We start from the raw sequence: 27089 nt of genomic DNA, 5'->3' as shown, positions 1-27089 counted from the left end.
GTGATGAATCAAATTAGCTACCAATAATTGATGAGATTGTAAAGAGGAGTTTGTGTTTTCCTTGTGTTCGCAGCTTCCTGTCTCGAGTATGAAGGTTTCAGTATTGGTTTTGCATTTAGTTAAAGATAGTGATCTGTAGTCGTTTACATCCTTGTAAAAGTTAGAAGATGTGGTATGATTGTCAATGAGATATCTCTTCACAAGTGACCAATTGACACAAAAAATATCAACTTCTTTTTAACGTTCATTGGTCTTTGAGTAAACGGAAAATTTTTGCATTTATTTTTATGCCCCACCTACGATAGTAGAGGGGCATTATGTTTTCCGGTCTGTGCCTCCGTTCGTTCGTTCGTTCGTCCGTCTGTGCGCCCGTTCGCTTCAGGTTAAAGTTTTTGGTCAAGGTAGTTTTTGAAGAAGTTGAAGTCCAATCAACTTGAAACTTAGTACACATGCTCCCCATGATATGATATTTCTAATTTTCATGCCAAATTACAGTTTTGACCCCGATTTCATGGTCCACTGAACATAGAAAATGATAGTGCAAAGTTCAGGTTAAAGTTTTTGGTCTAGGTAGTTTTTCATGAAGTTAAAGTTACATCAACTTGAAACTTAGTACACATGTTCCCTATGATATGATCTTTCTAATTTTAATGCCAAATTAAAGTTTTGACCCCATTGTCACGGTCCACTGAACAGAGAAAATGATAGTGCGAGTGGGGCATCCGTGTACTATGGACACATTCTTGTTATTGAAAGACAAACGATTAGTTTAAACATATTTATTTATAGTGGATTGAGATACAAGTTTTGCAACTTATATTAATCCCTACTTTGCGGGTGCGAGTGTTGCCTTGTAGCGGCATTAACATGCTATTTTTCGAAATCTACAAGGGTGTCTTATACGTGCGGGAGATATAGCTCTCTCTTAACACGGGTTAGCCATTTATCGTCCACTTCCGATGGACTATCATCGTTTCCTCAAGACCATACTCGCAAATGGTAAACGATTAGCTGTCGGATATACAACGTACAACTGAAATATCTGTTGAGTTTTGAGAACCACCACCCACTGCTCTATACTTGTACAGAGTGGTGTGAAATAAGAATGTGTTTCCTTTTTTTCCCTTTTAATAAAACAAATCTTGAAATGGCCAAAGTCAAAATATCTACAAGAGAGTTATACAGTTAGAAAGTATTTTAATATATTTTCTACAAATAAAATAAAATCTGGAAAATGACCGGTGTCAAATTTTTGAAGAGAGTGTTGTGGAGTCGGTATGTATTTCAATATAATTATTTTCTCAAAAAAAACATATTTAGAAATAACCGCAGTCAAAATCTTTCCAACCATCAGCTAAGACATAAAATAATAAGCCTGCGGATATTTTAGTAATGATTGCGTGCTGTACTTAACAAGACCAATGCAACAGCATTAAAGTTCCGTGCATATATGTATCCTCTTTTCGGTTCTTTTCTGTCCTTTTCTGTACATCGTTGGACCGTTAAAGTTCCATGTTAGAATTTATAGATAACTTAAAGGTCATTACCCCCAAAAAAACTTCCTCAATTTTGCTCCTTGAAAATATTTCCTATCTATGATGAACTATTATCTTTTTGTGATATTATACTACCGGCTTGTAAAAGGAAAATAAAAATGTTAAGACAAAATTAGGCTTTTTCTTCGATAACGGACCGGCGTGCTCTTAGAGGGTTGATTAAGAAGGAACACATTCATATATTATATCTTATATGATTTATATTTTTTTAATCTGCCACTTCAAAAGAAGTTCGCCTCCGGGTGCTGGATTTGTTTCGCTGTGTTGAAGATCCATTGGTGGCATTGGGTTGTTTTCTGCTCTTTGGTGTTTTTTTGTCATATTGGTCCCTTCATCGTTTCCATTCTTTTAGCTATTTACTTTTTCTATAGTATTTTTTATATTTCACGGGATAACAATTATGGTAGATTTTGTTTAAAAAGGTGAACCTCGAATTTCAAAGTACAAAGCTACTATAGAATTGCAGACTTTGCCAAACTAATCAATCAAGTATCCTTTAAATAAAACAAATTAATTTAAATTTGGATGTAACGCGTCTTCTGATTGGCTGACGTTGTTTTGTTATCATACCATAGACATAATTTAGCCTTTTTTTCATGATTTTCTACGGTTTAAAATAGAATTTAGAATTAAATTATAAGAAATGACTGTAATATTTTTTTCTGTCTATTCGAAATAACATAAAAAATGTGGGGCACACTGTTAAATAAACCGCTACCCGCGTTATTCAGTGTGCTCCAAATTTTTAATGTTATTTCTTCATAGACAGAATAAATATTACAGTCATTCCTTAAATATTTTTCTCAGTTAAATAGAACTTGTATCTAAGGAAATACATTTATCCATGATAGTAAACTTTATCTTATAGACTACCTTAGATTATCAAAATTGTATAGTGCGTCAGTCTATAGGCAATGGAAAAATACAGCTCATTGTATTTTTTTAGCTTTAAGTGGTTGTCTATGTGGCGAACGAACACATTTGGTTTTGGTATCGTGTATTCCTGCTCTTGTCCTACATGCCCATAGTTTGTACATAAAGATTGCGCACAACTGAGCGCAAACTATATGTATTTCGTTAATTATGGTGAAAGATGAAGCTGACCATAAATGTAGTTGTTGAAAAGATATGAAAAACAATAATTTGCAAAGGAGTTTTCCAGAAAAAAGTTCATCATCATTATGTTTACGGCATAAGCTTTTGAAAAAAAACAGCTTATCTCAAAGATCACCACTTTGTGAAAATGAGCTGATACTGTATAGACAGACACCATACAGTTTACTGTGGATTGATTTATTTTCGTGGGTACCAATTTTCGTTGATTGCTAAAAACTTGCATAATTGTGGATATTTGAATTCGTTGTTTTGGCAAAATCTGGAAACATTTCTTTAGAAAATCTGTTTTTCGTTGAACTTTTAAATTCGTGGTTCCCCTCCGGTACAGGCCCTGTACCCACGAAATCGACGAAAATTAGTATCCAACGAATAATAATGAATCAACAGTATTTGATTTTGTTTTCTTGTTTTATTTTCAATTGATTTTGATGAATTTGAATAGGAGTTTCTATTCTATTCAGACTGTTCGTATACATGTAACTGACATCTAGCTTTCATGCACAAGTATAAATATTCATTTTAAAAAGAAACTGAAATGCATCATTCATTATTTCTTCAAATTTGACACTTTTTGTGTATTTTTGAACGCCACAGTTATCTTTCTTTGCTCAACTTTTTGTGAATAATTGACGTCTCAAGGGCATACGATACAGTTTTGATCCCGTATTTATATTTTGATGAAAATTTGTATGTAGGCTATTGTTTACCTGATTAAATCAAATATGTAATAAAAAATATGCCCTCATGTGCTACTTTTTGAGTAAATTTAGGTTCAAATTTCAGATATTTCCTAAAAATACGGATTTGTAGACTTATTTTTCCTTTCGATAGAAATACATAACTTTTTTGTTTAAAAAGATAAAGACGATCTGTTTTTTTGTTAAATTATTTGTAATTTATGTGTTATATAAATATTGCATACATTTGTACATTTTATTTTTACAAATAACTCAAAGTAATCAAATGTTCATGAATGTTGGAAAAAAAACATTTTTTGCTGTATATTAATCAAATTAAAAAAAAAAACAATCACTATTTACGTTTGTATGAAAATTGGTACAAATATTCTTCTAACGTACATGTAAGTAAACCAAATGTTATTTTAAAAAGAGGGGTCAATGAACTCGTTTCCAAGTTAAATAAGTTGAAATAACAAAAATTAGCCGAAAACTGCATCTTTTCCCAATAAGTCACCATTTGACGTCCGAAATAACAATTTTCGTTAGCAATGTGATGATGTAACAAAATATTTGTTCCAACGTGACAAATTTCATAGGAAATATTAGATTTATATCACTGAAAATATGTTACAGCACTGAAATATTGTTCTGGAACTAATTTTCTGTCCAAATGTGAAATAAGTTCCGGAACAAAAATCATAGCTCCAATAATTTTGTTCCAATTCATATTTAAGAGTTTTTAAAAAGTTTAATAAGTCCCTGTGATATTAGTTTTAAATGAATATGTACATATTTTATAAAAATCTATGTATAGGTTCCGCTCAAACCTGTTTTCGAAGAAAACAAGTACTTTTGCAACAACTTCAACATATTGCACAGCAAAACATTTTCTTGTTACACTAAAATAATAATTCAAGCTAAATTGAGTGTGCTTGCATTGGATATATTTGTAATTGAGGCATGATTGACTGTGACTAGAGGTAGAAGAAAAGAAATAAAAGCGATGCTAATGTTACAGTATCATAATTTGTATTTATGTTGTAAATTGTATGTGGTATTCGTCATTGGTTTCTGTTAACTGTCATGGCCCGGTGTTCTAGTCTTTTTTCTGAATGCTTGTTCTTCTCTTTTCTGGCTAAAAAGTGTCATTTTGATATTTTTTTACGGAATATAAAATTACACATTTTCTATACTCCACAGGATCTGAATTGGATGATTTACACTTTTCACTTATAATATTATTGGGATAATTCTCTTTTTGATAATGCACTTGAATGATAACTTAAAACTCACTGATGACAAATGCTCAGTATATAAGATATAACTTGTTTAACCAGTGGAACATATTTCACAGACAAGGAACTTATTTTACCAGGTGAAGAACAAATCTCACAGACCCAGAACTTATTTCACCAGGTAAGGAACAAATCTCACAACCCTAGAACTTATTTCATTTGGTAGGGAACAAATTTCACCAACCCTGTACTTATTTCACCAGGTAAAGTATGGAACTTATTTCATAGAGATGGAACAAATTATATAGAAATCATCTGTGAAAAAAAGTTCTACCAGAACATATTTCCTGTAATATTAAACAAATTTTGGCTCGAAATTACCTCTCCTGTAACTGAATCGTATGCCCATAAGAAAACAAACAGAAAAACGCGCTAGCAAAAGATATTTTTTATTAAAGAATGTAATTCTGTGTATAAATGCATCGTATTGTGCGTGGGTGCATAAGAAACTGTTTATTTTAAATGGATGTTACTTTTTACCGAGTGAAAAAAATGATACCATTTATATAGATATAAATATTTTACATTCGATTTGGTGTTCCCTGTATGAACGAAGCACACAGAGAAGAGATATGACGCGGTTTATTACTGTGAAGAACCCATATTTTAACGAATAATATGTTGAAACATGTGACCTTTTCTTTCTCTCATAATAATACATAATATTTCCACATACATTTCGTATCGATATAAAGAAAAACAAAAGACCAACATAATCTCAAAAAATTTAATTAGCATAACAAACAAAAAAATCTTTTCAGCAACAATTACATACATGTAAAACAAACAATGATATGTAAATACACGAATGTAGTTAAATATCTCCATGGAATGGTTAATTTCTCAACAATTAACAAATATGGCGGGGTGAGAACTTTTTAAATGTAAACAATAAGAAAGGTAGCTTTATAGTGAAAAATCGTAGTAAACTAGAACCCACACGAAATTGATGCTTATTTTAGGAGGTTCTTTAGAAACGTTAGGAATAATGATTCAAGTAGATATATGAGATTTTGCACTCAATAATATGTTTTACTGTACAAAGGACCGGTCACTCGGTCATTCAACCTTACTCAATTTTCGGAGAACAAAACTTGTGCTGAAAACAATAAATCCATTTATTTGATTGTCTGAATTCTGAATTTGAGTACGATAAACGTATTGGAAACTTTAATGACAGCGTGGAAGTCATACCAAAATGATTTACCATGAAAAGTTTATCATCTCTTAATCAAAACATTAACACATAGGGGGTTATTTATTATTTAGATAAATATGTCACCGGTTTTGGACACTTTGCTTCTATTATATGACTAAATAAATGAGTTTCTTGAAAAAAGTTTTAGCATTCGGGATCAAACTACTATTTTGTTTTATAGGTATTACAAACCCATAGTGAATTGCATCGACAATGAGTTGTTAAATAAAGTTAATAATTGAATCCTTTTTTATGTTTAACCATAATTTGCAAAAGCGTAAACTATTAGGTGTCGATTAACAGGGAACAAAAATGACTTTGGGTGTTCCTAATAACGTGCAGCTGAAAAAAAATGAAAAATAAACAGTTACATGTTACTGGTTTCCTGTATGCACATGTAACATGTGTTTTTTTACTCGAACACTAGGTGAATTTGACTTTACAATAAACGTCACATAACACTAATTAATATCACAGCTGCATTGAACATTTAACATAAATAAACACATTGTCATTATACAATGTCTAACAGAGGAAAATCGAATCGTCACATCTCGGCCTAATCCGTAGCGGATCCTAACGAGAATTGCCGAATGAGGAAAATCGATGCACAATGAGCGAAATTCCAGGAAAACACGTGACGTCACACAACTAATCTTCATGTAATTTTATCTCTGCTCAAAGACATTATAAAGAAATACTGTCTTCATTGAAACGTTTCTAAATTGATTAGTTTTATTAACAGCAACGTTGCAGATGACATTATGAACATATTTCATTGCGTGTTTGCTTGGAGAACAAAAGCATCAAAGACAGAAAAAACAGATGTTTGAAAAAACCAACAAAAGCAGACTGGTACCTAGTGTCTTTACTAAAGTTGTAGTCCAGAAGATTTTATTTTCTTCTCTCAAATTCCGTAAAATTTTTAGAATTTTTTAAAATGTTTTTAATTTAATTCAAGTGCCAATTTGGTCCAAAATCGTATTAAGTACATTCCCCATGATTAGAATAAAATATTAAGAGAATAACATAAAATGATAAACCACGATCAGTTTAAAAATATGTATAACATATCATTTAACATTGTATATACAAACGTTTGTCAATGCTTCGATCATAACATGTGAGTCATGTCGTTAAACTTTCAAAATTATTATAAAAAGAACGACATTTCAGTGAATTCTAATTCATAAGCGATAGCTTGTTCCCTTTTATCTTTTTTGTGACTTTTAGCACATAACAACATATACAAATGCAACCTTAAAAATGTAAAGTTCAATTTATATAAAATAAAACTAGTAAAATATAACGTGAATAACACATGACTAGGAATTGTAAATCATCACAAACTTTAAAAAAACAAATACAAATGATTCAGAGATCTGTCGTCCTACTTATATACCCGTTTTCCTTTGCCCTATCAGCCGTAACTATAACAGATTGCTTTCCACTGTCATGTGATTTAAACGCTTGCGTACTCAAACTATTTCTTGAAGACGGAGAGATAGGCGACGCACATTCCGATGGTCCTTTGCTGTGTTTTAAAATTGGAGACAACGGAGACGGACTCTCCATCATAATTCTACTGGTTCTCGGGCAAGGTGATAAACAGGTAGGAGAGCCACAATTATTGTTTCTTGGAATAGGAGAAATAGGCGGAACACAATCCCCTTTATGTAAATTGTCTCTCAAATCAAGCTTTAGAAATCTATTGACGGTATCTGAAGTCTCATCCGCGTTCCGTTCATTGTCTTTATTGGCAAACATATGAGCTAACGAGTTATTCAATAATTGTTTTTTCTCAATGAGAGGTGATCTGAATCTATCACCTGAATGTCGTTTGTAACCAGGGCTAGGCACGCCCAATGTTAGAGAAGTATTGTCCATAGATTCGATACCAATGTCCTCACTAGTTGGTGATCCGAATGAGAATGATGGCTTCACATAAGGTGAATATGGCGTTGACGGTGGTGACTCCGAATGAAGACTAGGGTTAGGGGTCAGCAGTTGTACGACAAGTTTGAGATTGCCACCTATACTACACAGTTCATTACTGATCGTGGTTATTCGTTTCTCTAACTGTTTAATATTGGTTTTTGTTCCTTCCACTTCTATTTGTAAATTATCAATAGAGTTCGATAAAGGATCATTGGATTTCCCTGAATCTGAAAATAAATCCAATGTAATTTAAACAGTAAAATCAAATTTATGTGTTCGTGGATTAGAAATTGATATTTATTGTCTTTTTGTAAGGGCCCGGATTCGTCATTAGCCATGGTGTCAATATGATGAATCAAGTCTTTTGAAACTGATTTTCAAGTTTGAACTACCGGTACCAGTTTTTCAGGTTAGGTGAGGACTCTGCACCCCAGAATATTTTGGTCACATATTTTTAGAACTTTCAGGAGGTTGATTTTGAGAGATAATTGTGGTTGCTGTCTACCTATTTGTTTCTTTGCTTTGGTATATCCCTATGGTATTATCGAACTCTCTTTGTCTATCACATGCTTTTGCAAAAATAACATGTATGGATAATATAAGTTATATGGTTCGCTACTGACCCCCTACGGATCCATAGAGGGTTTACTTAGTAAAATCAATAGGGGGTGAGGCCGGAGGCCGAATCCCCTATGAATTTTTTTCACCCTCTTTGGATCCGTAGGGGATCAGTACTTAACCGTATAACGAATTTATCGTACGCTGGACTTTTTCTGCTGCGTTTTGTTGAAAAATAATCAAAGAAACACAACAACATTAATAGATGACGTCACCATTACCGCGTCACGAACCCCCTATGAAATTTACTAACCCCTACGGTCTCATAGAGGGTCACCACGTGACGGCATTAAACCAATCACAACGTGATAATTTAGCCGCGGTACGATAAATTAACATATCTAAACCTTTCAAAATACCAAAAGACCTGCAATACGCAAGTAGATACTAGTATATCAAAATGTTAAAAAAAGAAATAAAGGCGACATTTGTATACCGATATAAAATCGACAAGGAAGATAGTTATCAAAGGTACCAGGATGATAATTTAATACGCCATACGCGGGTTTCATCTACTCATCAGTGACGCTCATATAAAAATATTTATAGCCAAACAAGTACAAAGTTGTAGAGCATTAAGGATTCAAAAATTCCAAAAAGTTGTGCCAAGAGACACATCATGGTTATAAAGGAGAAACTGAGGGAGCTGCATGAATGAGAGTACGACCGGGATAAGGATAAGGACAAGCGTTTAATGCTCTTCAACTTTGTACTTGTTTGGCTTTATCACTATTTTGATCTGGGCGTCATTGATGAGTCTTTTGTAGACGAAACGTGCGTTTTGCGTATTAAATTATAATCTTGGTACCTTTGACTGACAACTATTCTGCTATATATGCATGAATTACAGACCATGCAATCTCAATTTCACTATGTTGGATAACAACAAAATCAGTTAGTCTTTAGTTTTCAATGTTGAGTCTTGTTTACTATTATTTGTTATTGTCTTTTTTAGCCTTGCAGTTTAATTATGATCTATGAGTTTGAATGTCACTCTGGTATCTTTACCTCATCTTTTATATGTTAAATGCAATATAACTTATAGATTTAGACATTTTACCTATCGCTGAGTTTAATCGTCGTCGGTCCTTCATGGAAGATCGTCGTTTTGGAGAAAAGGAACTATGGCGCTTAGTTCCAAATGCTACTCGTTTTTCCCTATAAAAGATTTATCGGAAAAAATTTAAAGAGTTATAAATGAATCATGTACACACAAACAATATATTTGCAAATATTTGCACCTGTCCTAAGTCAGGAATCTGATGTACAGTTGTTTCTCGTTTTTTTTTAATTTAGATTAGACTGTTGGCTTTCCTGTGTGAATGGTTTTACACTAGTAATTTTGGGGCCTTTTATAGCTTGTTCGGTGTAAGCCAAGGCTCCGTGTTGAAGGCCATATTTTGACCTATACTATAATGGTTTAGTTTTATAAATTGTTTTTTTCGATGGAGAGTTGTCTCATTGGCAATCATACCACATCTTCCTATCATATCTATTTGCCCATAATACTGGTGTACCGGTATGTACATGAACTCTTACTATATAACCAAACAGAACTCAATGAACTATACAAATCAAACATAACGTATCTGACCCCAAAGGCCAGATCTCGAAGGATTGTCAATATAGAAAGAAAGGTATGACATGTTTCGAAGATTTATGTAATCTGATTTAAAGTTAAGGTTACTGTTTATACAATATTGAAAATTTCATAATGCACACATTTTGTTAGCCCCGTGCACAGATTTTACGGACAGTTTTAAAATTTGAAATGTTTTTAAAATCTTATTTTAAATTTGACATTACAACGTTTTGTATTCGACCAGCACTGATAAGTCTGATGTAGATGATTTTTAATTTCATTACAAAACAATTTTCTTATAAAAACTTTAGAACTAGAATTTGGTCAATATCACTTCTGGTGAACTGTTAGTCTGAGAGGGTATCGATAGCTAAGTGTTTTGTGCTTCTGTTTTAATATAACTACATGTAGTAACATATTTTTCTAAAATTTCCAGTTGAAAAAAATATATTTCTAATTTGCTATTTTTATTTGATAAATATTATATAAATACATTATCATGAGTATTCTTCTTCCTATGATGATCAAATACCCTCTCTATCATCAAACATTTCTGATTTCAGAAAATGAGAAAATTCTAAACAAATAAAAATGTAAGTATGTACTGTTATTCAGTTCAAACAAATAAGTTAAACACTGAGTTTTTACCTTGTTTTTACATCTCCATTAGGTAATGGAAACCGGAAGTTCTTTTTAAGAAATGGGGATGTGGGACTTCCGTCGACATTGGAGTCAGGACTGCCCGGACTATCGTTTTTCCCATCACTGTCTGATTCTTCGTCGTCTTCTGAGATAGATGGCAGTGTTATTATCCTGTGAAGTTTTGTTTCTCCTTCGCTCTGAAAGAAAAAAAAAGTTTTTAATAAAATTGAGAATGGAAATGGGGAATGTGTCAACAAGACAACAAGCCGACCATAGAAAAAACAACAGCATAAGGTCACAAACAGGCCTTCAATGTAGCGAGAGATTCCCGCACACGGAAGCGTCCTTCAGCTGGCCTAAGCATATTAATATATAAACATTTCTACTCTCATTTGAAAATGCGTGTTCTATATATACATGTTTTGTACTGTGTTCATGGAAATTTAAAAAAGAGGGTTCACTTAGTTATCAAAAATACCAGACTTATAATTTGATACACCAGACGCGTTTTTCATCTAAATAAGACTAATCTGTGACGCCCAGATCAAAACAGTTAGAAGGCGAACACAAAAACAAGTCGACTAGCATTATCAACACAAAACGCCAAAACGTTGTGCCCAAATACGACAAAGGTAATCTATTTCTGGGATAGGAAAATCCTTAGTATCTATTTCAGCTTTAGGAGGAGCTGTCTTATATGTACTGATTTAGACGTATGAAAGTATATACGAAGCAGTATACATATTGCAGTATTTCCATGATATACGTGATAAATAAAGGCAACAGTAGTATACCGCTGTTCAAAACTCATAAATCCATGGAAAAAAAACTAAATCGGGGTAACAAACTAAAACCGAGGGAAACTCATTAAATATAAGAGGAGAACAACGACACAACACTGAAATGTATAACACACAAAAACGGACCAAGCATCAGACAAAATCCCACGAGAATAACAAATATAACTTGAAAGCATATATATAAAGCATTACACTCTGAATATAAACGTTATAAAGACTAATTAGCTTTGATTTTCCTTCGCTTTATTGAAATAATTTTCACAAAGTAATTCTGCATTTTTTTAAAAGAAAATAATCATTTATTTACAAATAAAGTTAAAACTAATCCATTATCAAACTTATAACACTTAGCAGTAAAACGCAACAAATGTATCAATTAATAATGAAATTGAAGAGAAATGAAAACGAAAGTTCTCAGCAAATATGTCAAATCCTACTATAACAACCTCTGGGGTCAGAAAACATAAGAAGATCAAAAGATTTAATCATTGACAATATGAAGCAGTTTATAATGCACAATTGTTTTTTTTATTTTTAATGTTGAAAATAACATAATTCTCTTATAAAAGGACATTTCATTAGAAAAAAAAAACAGCATGATAACGGGTCTTTTTTCAAAACAAATAGATACAACACTTGGTAGATTATAACTCACTCCAAGAGTCTCTAAAATGTTTGAAACATGTGACAAAATGTAAGTAACTAATTATTTACTTCAGGAAAGAGAAAAGATACGGAGAAAGAAATCTAAAATCAAAAGCCAAATAAAACAGACGAAAACAAACGAAACTATCGAACAAACATGTCGCCTTATAAATTTACAAGACTAACTCCCAGATTACGTAACCTCTATTTAGAATTAAAGTCAATTAAGGATTATATTATTTGTTGACTAAAGTTGTAAGCACAGGCCAATACCATTGATAGAAATAAAACAAAAAACAACAGAAACAGTAAATTGAAAACAAAAATCTGAGCACATGAATGCTCGATCTAAACAATATCAGTCAGGAAAAACTATTTATTAAATGAAGGCAACAGTAGTATAGTGCTGTTCAGAAGTCATAAATCGATTGAGAGAAAACAAATTAGGGTCACATACTCAAACCGAGGGAAACAAATCAACTATGAGAAGAAAACAACAAAACAACAGAAACACTGAAGTGTAACAAAATACAAACGACAATGCAACACACATAGAAACGAACAATAAGATAACAACTGCCATTTTACTGACTTGATACAGGACATTTTAAGAAAAAAACATGGTTGGTTTTACGTGTTTTTGTTGCTTGCCAAAGTCTGCACTTTCATGGCGATGTTAAATATACCGACAATAGAATAACCAACCTCCAAGATAAATCCCTATAAGAGGAAGTCTATGAAAAGTGGCAGAATCAAACATCAGATCTACCAACGGAACGAAATCATCGATGAATTGTTAACAAGACATTTTATTTTAAATCTCGAGTAAAATGTAAAATCACAAAAAAACTGAACGCTAAGGAAAATTCAAATCGGAAAGTATCTAAACAAAAGGTAAAATCAAAAGATAAAACAAACGAATGGATAACTACTGTCAGATTTTTTACTTGGTACAGGCATTTTCTTTGTATGTTGTTAACTTAAAGGTATCATTGCAATTATTGTAATCGTCACATATTTGTTAGCTTCTGACAAGGATTAATGTAAATCTAGGAATTACTTTCTTTGTGCCAATTAGGTTGTAAGCACAGTCTTAGTTGGTCTTAAATGAGATTTCAATAAAAAAAAAAACAGTTGAAGATAAGTTGTCATCAATAGTTATGAAGTTTATTTTATGTCGGCATTTGCTATTCAGATGTAGCAGAAAGTTTTGTTTACGAGGATACGTGTACTGTGAGCATCAATGAAATAGCTCAGTAATTCTATATTTTAGGATAAATATTTATGCGATCAGCCATATTATCATACTGAATTTGTACTTCTCATGAAATCCAACCAAACTTATCAGTAAAAAGTAAAATATCAAAACGGAAAGTCCTTAATCAAATGACAAAATCAAAAGCTCAAACACACCAAACGAAAGTATAACAACTGTAATATTCCTGACTCGGTACAGGAACTCTTCGAAAGTGATTGTTAATTTGTTGTGCCTATAATCATCACTATCTTAAAGGATAATAAAGCAAAGAGGCACATACAATTTTGAAAATGACAAAATTACGACTATACTGATAAACATGGAAAACGTCACTTTCGAACAAAAGTCGAAAGGCATTTATGATGTTGCAATTAAAAATTTCATATAATACATGTTTAGGCATGTTTAGAGTGACTAGACGGTATTAGCTTTGCTCATTGTTGAAGGCCGTACGGTGACCTATAGCTGTTTATGTTTGTGTCATTTTGTTTTTTTTTGTGGATAATTGTTTCATTGGCAATCATACCACATCTTCTTTTTTTTTTTTTTATATTAAACGCAAAATGTACACAAAGCCTTATTTCAAAAGCTTATTTCTGTTGATTGTAAATAGGTTTTACAATATTGTTATAATTTAGTTATGGTCTACAGCAATATGAAAGCTTGTTTTATTGTTGTATATATTTGACTGTTTTAAATCCACTTAATAATTCAAATTGATAATGGATCATGAATAAATCCGATATGTTGATTTTGTGCTGATTTTTTTTTAAAATTTATTGCTTCTAAGTAATTTCAGAGAAATTATTAGCTGGTACTTTATTTGAAAATTTTACGGAGATTTGTCCCTAAGAGTATTCCAATTAATATGCACGTATCACACGTAAACTGCTTAATTAGAGGATTATACCATTGTCTAGTGAACTTATAGACAGCTTTATTATTTCAACCTGAATCTACTGGTACTAATTAACCCAATCACCTGAATAAACTTCGGACTACAATCTATAGAAAATGGTACTAATTAACCCACTCACTGATAAGATTACCCCCTCTTTAAAATACCTTGAATAGAAATTACTCTGTGTGAATGTCAGTAGATATAATGAGAGTCATTCTCCCCAGAAGTGAACACTAATTGAGATGTTTTAAGACGCTCGCTATATGATTTAGATATGAATAATCGATCGTTTGTATAATCAGTTATGTAAAACATTATGCCAAGTCTAAAAGTACAATTCTATCATCTCCATTTTTGACATTTTCCCTTAAGAACATAATGTAGGTCACGTAATGTGTTATATAAATCACGTGCAAACCCAAACGTACAGTTGTATCTTCACGTAAGGACCCTTTCCCAATAATATCAATGTAGGCGACGCAATGTGTTATGTTAAACATTTAACCAAATCTAGTAAATTTCTTTCTTCATTGAAGGACACTTTTATTCGATTAAAAATAACTGTTTACTGCCGATATTCGTGCACAAGGCACATGGCTGTTTGTTCCGAAGCTCAATCCAATCAAATAAAAATAAACACCATCAGGTTACCGAATGATGCAGATGATGAATATGCTAAAATAATGCAAAAAAAACCACAAAAATACTGAACTGTGAGGAAAATTCAAAACGAAAAGTCCCTAATCAAATGGCCAACAGTAGTATACCGCTGTTTAATAGTTTACAGCAAACCAGACAATACATAACTGGAAACTTTATCTAAATGGATAAAAGTTGTTCGTTTATTTATATAATTCATATTAAACGTTAATAAACACAATAAACAAGCTTCTAGCAAAGTGTGTCCATCTTGTGATAAAATGACGATGTCCAGTCACTAAACATTTCAATAGTTCTCCCATCTCATATAAAGCCGAATGAATTGACTAAGGATGATATCAATACAAGAATTATCATCGAATTAAAAAAGGGGAACGACATAAAAAATTACAAAATTGAAAGTTAAGCTTTACCAACCAATAGATTTTGCAAATTTAAAGTATTTAAACTGCAATTACAATATATTTACTAGTAAATATTTGTCAAAATACATATATACCTCATAGAATTAATAAAGAAAAAGTCAATAGCAACTGACAGAATCCAATGTTAAGCTTTATCAATCAACGAATTTTGCAGATTTAAAGTATTCAAACTGCAATGACTATTCAATTACTAGTAGTTATTAGTCAAAATACATATATACCTCATAGAATTAATAAAGAAAAGTCAATAGCAACTGACAGAATCTAATGTTAAGCTTTATCAATCAACGAATTTTGCAGATTTAAAGTATTCAAACTGCAATGACTATTCAATTACTAGTAGGTATTTGTCAAAACATATATAATGTACATTTATTAGGATTGGCAATTTTCGTTGTTTTCGGGAGTACTGATTAACCACGAATCTAAATCTTTAACAAACTATCAATTTTATATAGACCTGAATGCAAACATAAAAAAAAACATTTCCTTAATCCACGAAAATTGATTCCGACGAAAATTATGAATTCACAGTATACCTCTTCATCTTCATATCCATCCTTGAGATTATATGTCAAGTCATGTCGTATGTCCTTCTGAAATTTTTCTGCAAAGTCTGGATACAGGGATAACACATCTACACATCCACGTATATTTATGCATTGTAGTTCACAGTAGGTCAAGGATCTGACGTCACAACATGAAATTCCTACTGGATCGTCCATATTTATGTCAGCACCAAATAAATCTCCCTTCCCTGAAATTATAAAGCGTTTTGATACACAGAAAATATAACTTCCAGGTCAAAACATATGTAAATTCTGGAATCTGACGGATAAATACGTACTGTATTCATGTATTTCTTTTTAATCAGTGAATTATGTCCAGTGCTTAAAAGTTGTAAAAAAATAAAACCAGCACTTTATACATTGCTTTTCTAGCTTTATCCCAACCAAGTACGAGCAAAGACATATAGTTGAAAGTGAGAGTGTATATCAACTGAACAGTTAACGAGCTATACAACCAAAAAGGACCCTGAAAATAAGAGCCAAACCATGTAAGGTCAACTTTGTCTGAGGGATTTGTAAAGTTAAAGGAGATAAAGAACAAACTTTCAAGGATGTATGATTCTTTTCTTGTTAAAGGAGTTAAGTCTTCCATTTAAATGAACAAAATTAACAAACTCCAAGGTAAAAGTAAAGATAAGGGAGTTCTTCAGATCTTATAGAATTCAACGTTATACCATTCCTACACATACAACGAATTGAAATAAGGAGATACTAAAATAATACCAATGCTACAACTATTAACAAAGACCAAATAAAATTAATTTAAGCATCTATTAGGCATTTGAATATACATTTATATACATTTATATCAACATTTCCGGTTATAATATATTAAAACATTCCAATGAGGTATATGTATAAATATAGGAAACAAATAAAAGTTATCATATTGGGATGCTTTGAGAAGAGGTGGACGTATATATCCTTTTATAGTCGAACCGTAAATATTCCATGTTTGGATTGAGTATACTAGTTTAAGTAATTTAAATTGATGATTAGAGCATTAATTTTGTTCAGCATACCTAGAATGGCAACCACCATTTCTTCTTTAAGAACTTCCATAGATCCATTACACAGTAGATATACGTAGTTCACAGCATCGCCTTTGTGAGATAGGAAATCTCCCGGGGCACAGAATGCGCGCTTTGTATGAAGAGAGATAGACCTCAAACATCCTTGTGTGGCATCCTCAAATATTGGCAAAGATAGGATGTCATGATGTAGGTGAAGACCTATTTCTCCTCGAAGTTCATCGGGGAAATCTTTTAAAATCTGAAAAATGTAATATTGTATATTGGCAATAAACTAATTCAGAAAATGTGATGTGGAAGATGACTTATTTTTCTCCTCGAACTTCATCGGATGAATCGTGTAAAATCTGATTCTGCCTGTGTGTTACATAGTTATATTATTGTTCGTTTCTGTGTGTGTTACATTTTAACTTTGCATCGTTTTTTTTCTCTTATTTTTTAGTGTAAATGCACATTGCGATAAGACGTGTCACGGTACTTGTCTAGCCCAAATTCATGTATGTGGTTTTGATGTTATATTTGTTATTCTCTTGGGATTTTGTCTGGTGTTTGGTCCGTTTCTGTGTGTGTTACATTTTAGTGTTGTGTTGTTGTTCTCCTCTTATATCTAATGAGTTTCCCTCGGTTTTAGTTTGTTACCCTGATTTTGTTTTTGTCTATGGATTTATGAGTTTTGAAGCGGTATACTACTGTTGTGCCTTTATTTACATAACCTCATTATAATTGCATTAAGTGGTAACAGACAAACTCGCTAATATTTTATTTGAACTTTTTGGTTCCGATTTCGTTCTTAACAGACTATATAACGTTGAAGTTACGTACCTTATCTCATTTTAATTAGGAAGCTGCTTATATTGATACCCTTGTTAGAAGACCACGTTGTCTCAATGACATCTTTTATAATTTGTATCGATACCGTTGTTAACAGACCACCTAGCCTTGAAATTATCTTACCTCATTGGTATTGATATTCTTATTAATAGACCACGTTACCTGGAATTGATCTAGCCTCATGTGTATCGATACCCTTGTTTACATACTACGTTGCCTCGGGTTTTATCTTACCTCATTAGTATCGATGCCGTTGTTGACAGACTCGGTGTTACCTGACCGCATTAGTATCGATGCCGTTGTTGACAGACTGGGTGTTATCTTACCTCATTAGTATCTATGCCGTTGTTGACAAGACTCGGTGTTACCTTACCTCATTAGTATTGATGCCGTTGTTGACAGACTGGGTTTTATCTTACCTCATTAGTATCGATGCCGTTGTTGACAGACTGGGTGTTATCTTACCTCATTAGTATCTATGCCGTTGTTGACAAGACTCGGTGTTACCTTACCTCATTAGTATTGATGCCGTTGTTGACAGACTCGGTGCTACATTACCTCATTAGTATCGATGCCGTTGTTGACAGACTCGGTGTTACCTCACCTCGTTAGTATCGATGCCGTTGTTGACAGACTGGGTATAACCTTACCTCATTGGTATCGATACCCTTATTGTCAGACCACGTTGCCTGTCTGTTATCTTACCTCATTTGTATCGATGCCGTTGTTGACAAGACTCGGTGTTACCTTACCTCATTAGTATTGTTGCCGTTGTTGACAGACTCGGTGTTACTTTACCTCATTGGTATCGATACCCTTATTGTTAGACCACATTGCCTGTCTGTTATCTTACCTCATTTGTATCGATGCCGTTGTTGACAAGACTCGGTGTTACCTTACCTCATTAGTATTGTTGCCGTTGTTGACAGACTCGGTGTTACTTTACCTCATTGGTATCGATACCCTTATTGTCAGACCACATTGCCTGTCTGTTATCTTACCTCATTTGTATCGATACCGTTGTTTACAGACTGGGTGTAATATCACCTCATTAGTATCGATGCCGTTGTTGACAGACTCGGTGCTACCTTACCTCATTAGTATCTATGCCGTTGTTGACAGACTGGGTATAACCTTACCTCATTGGCATCGATACCCTTATTGTCAGACCACATTGCCTGTCTGTTATCTTACCTCATTAATATCGATGCCGTTGTTGACAGACTCGGTGCTACCTTACCTCATTATTATCTATGCCGTTGTTGACAGACTCGGTGTTATCTTACCTTATTAGTATCGATGCCGTTGTTGACAGACTGGGTGTTACCTTACCTCATTGGTACCGATACCCTTATTGTCAGACCACGTTGCTTGTCTGTTATCTTACCTCATTTGTATCGATGCCGTTGTTTACAGACCAAGTTGCCTGGAAGTGTTCCTGCATCCTGTGTTTGAGTGGTTTTGGTATATGATGTGTTCTAAAGAAATCTTTGAGATCTTTGGTTTTATAGTGATAGTTGGCACGTCTAGAATACATTCGCTGTATAATGGCAGTAACATTACCGAACACTACGGCGTGCATCATGGCTGAAATGGAAACGAAACAATTAGTTATATAGTAGTTGGTACATCTATAATACATTCGCTGTATAATTACAGTCACATTACCGAACACTATGGTGTGTATGATGGCTGAAAGGGAAATTAAACAATACGTTATCTCTCAGTAGTTGTTGGCACATCTAGAATACATTCGCTGCGTAATGTCTTGCACATTACCGAAAACTACGGCGTGTATCATGGCTGAAAGCACAACACATCAGTTAGTTATATATCCTCACAACACACAAGTTAGTTATATATCCTCACAACACACCAGTTAGTTATATATCCTCACAACACACCAGTTAGTTATATATCCTCACAACACACCAGTTAGTTATATATCCTCACAACACACCAGTTAGTTATATATCCTCACAACACACCAGTAAGTTATATATCCTCACAACACACCAGTTAGTTATATATCCTCACAACACACCAGTTAGTTATATATCCTCACAACACACCAGTTAGTTATATATCCTCACAACACACGAGTTAGTTATATATCCTCACAACACACGAGTTAGTTATATATCCTCACAACACACCAGTTAGTTATATATCCTCACAACACACCAGTTAGTTATATCCTCACCTGATCACAAGAATAATGAAAACAATATTTCAAAAATACCAAACTCAAAGGCAACAACACATGGACACTAAACAAATCAAAGGCTATGAATCAAAGAACGAGTCACATAAGCAACACGACGGGTGCCACATGCGGAGCATCTGAGATCACTCCTAGTTTTTGTTGGCGTTCGTGTTGTTTATTCTTTAGTTTTCTATGTTGTGTCATGTGTACTATTGTTTGTCTGTTTGTCTTTTTAATTTTTAGCCATGGCATTGTCAGTTTGTTTTAGATTTAGGAGTTTGACTGTCCCTTTGGTATCTTTCGTCCCTATTTTATGAAGTCATCTGTATTGACGTTTTAATGTTTTACAATGAATTATCAAAACATTGCTTTACTGTAAAGATTTTGAAGGGTTTGTTTCTTTCATGGTATTGAGTGGTTGTTCTTTAACAAATGCACGTGTACCGTTGTATTTGTTTGCCTCCATGTCTTTTGGTAACTATGATGTGTACTAATATTGACGCCTGCTATATAGAATGTTTTATTTTAAGCTTCCTTGCACGTCCTGTAATTGTACACTCATAACGATGTATTAAGATATATGTATGTATAATGGCTAACAACCTTCAAAATGAATTGATTTCTTTTATTGGCAACTAAAATTCTGTCGACTGGAAATATTATTGACCAGACTTCTGATACATCATAGTTTCCGAACAGTAGATAAAATAAAAAATAGACGAACTTACCACCTATTAACATGGCACATATTGAGAATATTTTCTCTGCGTTGGTATTGGCAGACACATTACCAAAACCAACGCTTGTTAAACTACTACATGTAAAGTAAAGTGCTGTCAGGTAGGATGTTAGTATGTCTGGTTTGTTGGTTCTGTTTGAATCTATCGGATCATCGATTCTTTCTGCCAACTCAAATAACCATCCTAAGAAATAACATCAAATAATTCGAAAATGTACACCTTTAAAATAAACTCCACATCAACAAAAAAAACATTAACATTGTTAACTTAGTTCAAATCATTAGGTTTTCTGTACAGTACCAAAAGACAACCATTCTTTTATATTCCTTACCCTTATAAAAAAAATCATGTGTTTATGTATCATCCGACAACCATCTTGTTGTGTAATATACTATTAGACGAAAAATTATGTGTGAGCTGTACCATTTAAAATGCATCGGGTATGTTCAGATCAATAAGAAAACTAAATTATTTTTATGGTACCTCCAGACAACCAATTCAATAATTGGCCGTTTCAGAATCTAAAGCATCATGGGTAATTTCATTGTTCGAACCCCAATGGGAAAATGACGTCTTGACATCGGCTGAATTTCCATTGTTTATGACATTTTCAACCAATCACGACGTTTTGGTGTCCGTTTTTTAAAATAATATGAGGCAGGCATCACCTGTGAATGGGGACGAAGTCTGTATGTATTATTTTTTTTTAATGCAAACATGTTAATGAAAGAAACCGAAATACCGCACGTAACGTTCCCGATTTTGGTTCTGTTGTAAGGGATTTAGCTGTGACGTTCTTTAAGTTATGACGTCATATTCGATGTAAACAAAAGAAACGCTTTCATCAGGTAACGTTTTTTTTTTCATAACAAACAATTATTAAAATTGAATTTAAATTGAGTTTCAATCTTATATTATTCTAGACTGATAAATATAATTTTTTTTCAAAGTCTCGTGCAAACAAGACAGATATCTGTCCGGGAAAACCGGAACAGGAAGTAGATCTGAAAAAAAAGTTAACGATTTTGAGTTCATTAGTAGAATGAAAAATTCTGGAAATATTCCCGATTTTTTTTATTTTTTTTTCATTGATTTTTCTACCGTAATTGGGGACTTCGTCCCCATATTACCCAGAATTCATTAGATTTTGAAACGGCGAATTAAATTTGTGTACGCAGTCATTGGAAAAACAAATAACTTGCGCGTAGAAACATTAAAGACAACAATGTGTTTAAAGTACCATTATACAATAGCAAGGCCATAATTAAATCTAAACAGAAAGGAACTTATATTTTGAAGCCAGTCCTAATTTATGTAATTCTCACATACCTACTGTCCAATTCTGTGGATTATTTTTTAATTCCTTATATCCTATGGCGTACCATATGCATGCTAACCAATGGGCGCTCATGGCAAACATACACATCAGCAGTGTCACAACAACAGCACTGTATTGCGAATATCTATCTATTTTCTGGAGAAGTCTGGCAAGACGTAACAATCTGGCTAGTTTGAGCAAATGTACGGGTGTTTTCTATAACAAATGTAAAGAAACAAAGATAAATCTTTGAACGCTAGTTTGAGCAAATATACTACTGTTTTCTATTATTATCTAATAGTTCGTTTCTATTCTATTGTTGCATTGTCATTTGCTTTTGTTGCACTTCGTTGTTCTGTTGTTTCGTTGTTTTCCTCTGAAAGTTGGTGTGTTACTCTCGGTTTAAGTTCGTAACCCGATTTGTTTTCTTTCAATCGATTTATAACTTTTGAACAGAAGTATACTACTGTTGCCTTTAAAATAACATTACCATCTGGTTATTTTGAGCTAATGTACTTGTGTTTTTTTGGTTACAGTTTTTTTATGCAAACACGACAAAAATCCCACAAAGCTAGTTTGAGCTACACTGTACTGGCGTTTTATATCAAATGTGAAATAACATGACAACAATCTGTTTATTTTTTCTGATCAAAACGTAAATAAAATATGAAAAATAAACGTTCAATGGTCAAATGTGTCTGCCTTTCAGTATTGTACAGACAACTGAATTATCCCCCCCCCCCCCGTGTTTTTTTTAAATGTTTAATGTATTTTATAATTCACTAAAGTGATTTGATTTGATAAAAAAACATGCTTATTGATCCTATTCCTATTGAGATTCGTTTAGATAAATCAGAAATTCTCAACCAATCAAACGATCACTTACCAAGTTGACATTGAATAAAAACAGGAAGTCAAAAGGAAGGGCGGCAAGAAGGTCCAATAAAAACCATCCTTTTATGTAGTTAATTGCTATCTGTTTTAAATCATAAACTATATGGCCACTTCTACTTAGAAACGATGTACAAAAATTTAAAGCTATATCTGAAAATACAAGATAAAAACATATAATATGTATATTGTCATAATAAAGATAGGTTGTTAAATTATACATTTTGTACATATTAGGGACTTATGTTTTTAATTTTCCTCGGGTTCGATATTTTTGTGATTTACCTTTTAAGTTTGATCATACATGTAAGTGCATGCATATTTTAGTTTTTTTTGTCACCAGTAGTTGTTAGTTAGGATAGATGAAAATACATGATAACAGTACTCTACATCGAGTACTTTGTACGATATTTCTCATAGTTGATGTCATAAACTTGAATTTGAGAGTCGAAAAATGTCAATCGGTACGAGACACGTTGGATGACATTGATCCTGTTTTTACCCTTCCGTAGCACCTAATACCTGTACCACTCCGAATTTGGCTTGGTCCATATTGCACAGTATTTAGTTTTCTATGTTTTGTTATATATATTGTTGTTGGTCTTTTTGATATTCTCTCTTTTTTTTCATGGTGTGTTCTTATGAGGTTGACTGTTCTTTTTGTCGTTTGTTGCTCTTTGATCTTTCTGCAGACATTCACTCTTACTTTGTTTTACCATATGATGGGTATAAAAGTGTTTATTTTATTTTTGGTTTTATTATGCATGTCGAAGTCACCAAATGAAAATCAGAAATCAGAGGAATTAAGGCAAATATAAAATTATGTCATCTCTGATTTTATTTCACATTATCCAGTAAAAACTAAGAATTGCTGAAACACACGTTGAGTATTAGGAGTATTCAACAAGCTAGAAAAGGTACATGTATAATTCGGCTGAAAATCGCAGAGCAAAGCTTATAACTTAATGAAATGTATATTCATTTTATTTGTATGACTTTATATCTGTCTGTGATGTTCACATTCGAATTTAAATCCTTTCGTTAATCTTAGTTCATCTTCTGAAGTTTAATACCAAAATGTTTTTTTTTAATCTTCTTTTTTTTCTTTTGTGTATGCTTATCATCCATGTTCATTAAGTTATACGTTTTTTTTATCAGATAAATGTATTATCTTTCTCCTTCTCAATTTATAGTTATCTCGTCTGTTTTGAGTGTTAAGGTGGTACCTAACACTACAGTGTGATAACTCTGTAAAATCAGCTAAACGTTTTAATTACTTTGTGTTGTTACAAATGTAAAGGAGTATTAGGCTTCTCAATGATCAACATTTTGTGTTTGTCAAACTACTATATAACCAGTGTAATTTTTCTGATAAAATAGTTGGTTCAAATGTTTTGAAATTCTTATTTTTTTGTCAAAGGGTCAAAGTACTTTCATTTTTTTAATTTTTTTTGTCAAAGAGTCGAAGTACTTTCAAAATACTTTCTAAAAATTTATGAAAATTAAACGAGCCACATTAATTTTCGTGAAGGTGTTGGACCACCTTAACTATACCATGGATCAATCATCTTTAACTTTCTAGAGACAATTTCCACTAGTTCCGACTCGTGTATGCATGCCAGTATACAATGAAATTCAATTTCTATTCAATCTTAATGTAACAACTATTTTCATTGGCTTAGATTATGCAACGAAAATATCCTACATTTGACATGTATAGAAGACGTTATCGCCTATATATACTACTGTAAACCAACTTATATTCGCGTTTATACCCAGCTAGTCAACTTCGCGGCGATTTATTTTCGCGATTTTCTAATTTACTGAATGCTGTTTGATAGGGAAAGATCCAAGTTATTCCTTTTCCCGACGATTTAATTTCGCGTTATTTTTCTACTCGCGAAAGTCGCGAAAATAAATCGCCCACGAAATTTAGTTGGTTTACAGTATTTACATGCAAGATGTCATACAAAAACCCTAATCTTACCTATTATAAATAATATTTCCACAACAACATCTGAGTAAATTGAATCTCGCGATTCTTTGACGTCTTTGTTTGAAAATGCTGCATTATAAGGAACCATTATGGCAGTATAAAATGTACATAATAATATCAACCAATCCCAGCCGACCTTGAATATTCCATAATGAGCAATCACAAATTTAGATTTTTTGACCTCTTGGACTTTGTACTCTGGCATCTGCCCTGATATTGACCCGGTGAACTGCAAAAGACATTCATAAACATGGTTGTGAAAAATTATTTAATACAAGAAACTTTCGTCTTTTTCTAGTTTAAGAGAATGTAAAGTGATTGAGCCTTTTTTACTATTGCCAAATAATATCCATTTCATTTCAACTCTGGTGGATTGTTTTCTCATTGGTAATCATACCATATTTTCTTATTTAAGGAATGACTGTAATATTTTTTCTGTCTATGAAGAAATAACATTAAAAATTTGGTGAACACTGAATAACGCGCATTTCTTATAATTTAATTCCAAATTCCATTTTAAACCATAGAAAACGACGAAAAAACGTTAAATTATGTCTATGGGCTCATAACGAAATAACGTCAGCCAATCAGAAGACGCGATACATCCAAAATTAAATTATTTGATATGGAAATTATTTAATTAGGCATAAATAGTACATAAGACCATTGCTAGCTTGAATATCTACTTATTTTAATATAGAAATAATGTGATTAGGCGTAAATGATACATAATACCATTGTTAGTTTGAATAAGACAAAAATTATCCAATTGATTAATTTCCGATCAAATGGTTCAATCAGGGTCTTATATGATAAATAATAAATTACAATGTAGGTGTTGTTTATAATTATCAATTTGAATATCTAATAAATTTGTTTTATAGCTTAGCAGTATTTAGAAAATTGATGAAGAACAGGGAATATAGCAACATTTGATAAGGAAATAAAGATGTTTGCTGCTTATTTCCTCCATTCATTTTCTTATTTCCTGAATGGACATTATTACTTGATACAAATAAGTAGATATTTAGATTTTTTTCTATTTTTTGTGCGATTTTCACATTTCCTGACCGGTGTGAGAAAAATATGTCTTTATTTTTTGTGCTATTTTCACATTTCCTGACCGGTGTGAGAAAATATTTCTTCTCGCTAGTGAAAAATCTGTTCTCGGCAAATGATTGTGACATTAAATGTTCTTGTTTTTTTTGTTGACATGTAGAAGTTTTATTTGTTTTTAAGTACATACTGTAATATATGTATCATGGTGATACATGACATGGTACTATTAAACAAAACTTGGTACAGGTATTTTTATGACAGAATGCTTGTTTTATAGCTAGCTAAACCTCCCTGTTATGTTATAGTTTCGTTATATTGACAAGATTGTCCTATATATACGTCATACATATACAATAAACATAAGAACATATCATACTACTGCCTTACATTATTAAGCTTCTGTAGTTTACTCTTTGTTCTGTTATGCTTATGTTTGTCGAACTGGCCAGACAGCTGATAAAGGACCGCTCGACTTCTTCGTCTGTCATAATGATAGTTAGTTGGCATATCAGCACTGCGTAAAGGAATGGTTGGAGGATCAAACAAATCTTCTTCTATAAATAGAAACAATCAATTAGCATAATGTATTTTTTTCTTTTTCTTTCATTTAAGTAGGCTGAAAAGATCTTTATGGTAAATTTAATGTCACTATTTCAACGTCAACATGATCAAAGATACCTTTATGTACAAAGTTTTATAGCCATTATTTTGTACTCTTTAATGTGATTATGACATACATGTTATGACTTTACCGAATTCGGGTTATCTCCGGAGATTTGCTTTCCAACGAGTGGAATTTGTAACGAGGAAAAACTTGTTCTTTCTGAGCACATAATTGCAATAATAGTCATGTGCGAACGAAGATTTTGTCTTTTTTTTTGTTTGAAAGGAGATAGTTTTGATTTTAGTTTGAAAGGGCATAGTTGCGATTTGGTTTAGTTTTCAGAGTTGCAATTTGTGTTATTTAAATATTCAATGAGCTTGTTGTTTTTGTAATAACCGATTCCAATTGTTGCTCTATTTCATATAACGTTCAAATTTTTATTTTTTTTCTTATTAAAAAGAAATTATACAATAAATTTGAATTTCAGAAATTCAAACGTTTGGCTAGCTGTAGCGAAAATTCTGCGTGGC

The 27089-nt window shown here is 32.6% G+C and overlaps 1 protein-coding gene across 1 annotated transcript in view; it reads right to left on the bottom strand.

Moving 5' to 3' along the window:
- Positions 1–6668: 6668 nt before the first annotated feature.
- The window catches only part of LOC134694914 (potassium voltage-gated channel subfamily H member 8-like), a 74734-nt gene continuing 54313 nt past the window's right edge, over positions 6669–27089 (bottom strand). Inside the window, exons 4-14 of the mRNA XM_063556023.1 lie at positions 26343–26509; positions 24888–25125; positions 22896–23053; positions 22021–22225; positions 20680–20874; positions 19133–19332; positions 16906–17155; positions 15854–16071; positions 10632–10822; positions 9462–9559; positions 6669–8010 (exon numbers count right to left, since the gene is read on the bottom strand). Coding sequence (XP_063412093.1) covers positions 7220–8010; positions 9462–9559; positions 10632–10822; positions 15854–16071; positions 16906–17155; positions 19133–19332; positions 20680–20874; positions 22021–22225; positions 22896–23053; positions 24888–25125; positions 26343–26509 — 2711 coding nt within the window. The 3' untranslated portion in view covers positions 6669–7219. The remainder of the gene's footprint in view (positions 8011–9461; positions 9560–10631; positions 10823–15853; positions 16072–16905; positions 17156–19132; positions 19333–20679; positions 20875–22020; positions 22226–22895; positions 23054–24887; positions 25126–26342; positions 26510–27089) is intronic.

Source organism: Mytilus trossulus, chromosome 13 (assembly GCF_036588685.1).
Source record: "Mytilus trossulus isolate FHL-02 chromosome 13, PNRI_Mtr1.1.1.hap1, whole genome shotgun sequence".
Lineage (NCBI taxonomy): Eukaryota > Metazoa > Mollusca > Bivalvia > Mytilida > Mytilidae > Mytilus > Mytilus trossulus.
The sequence above is the reverse complement of the archived record's forward strand: the minus strand, read 5'-3'. Positions and strand labels throughout refer to the sequence as shown.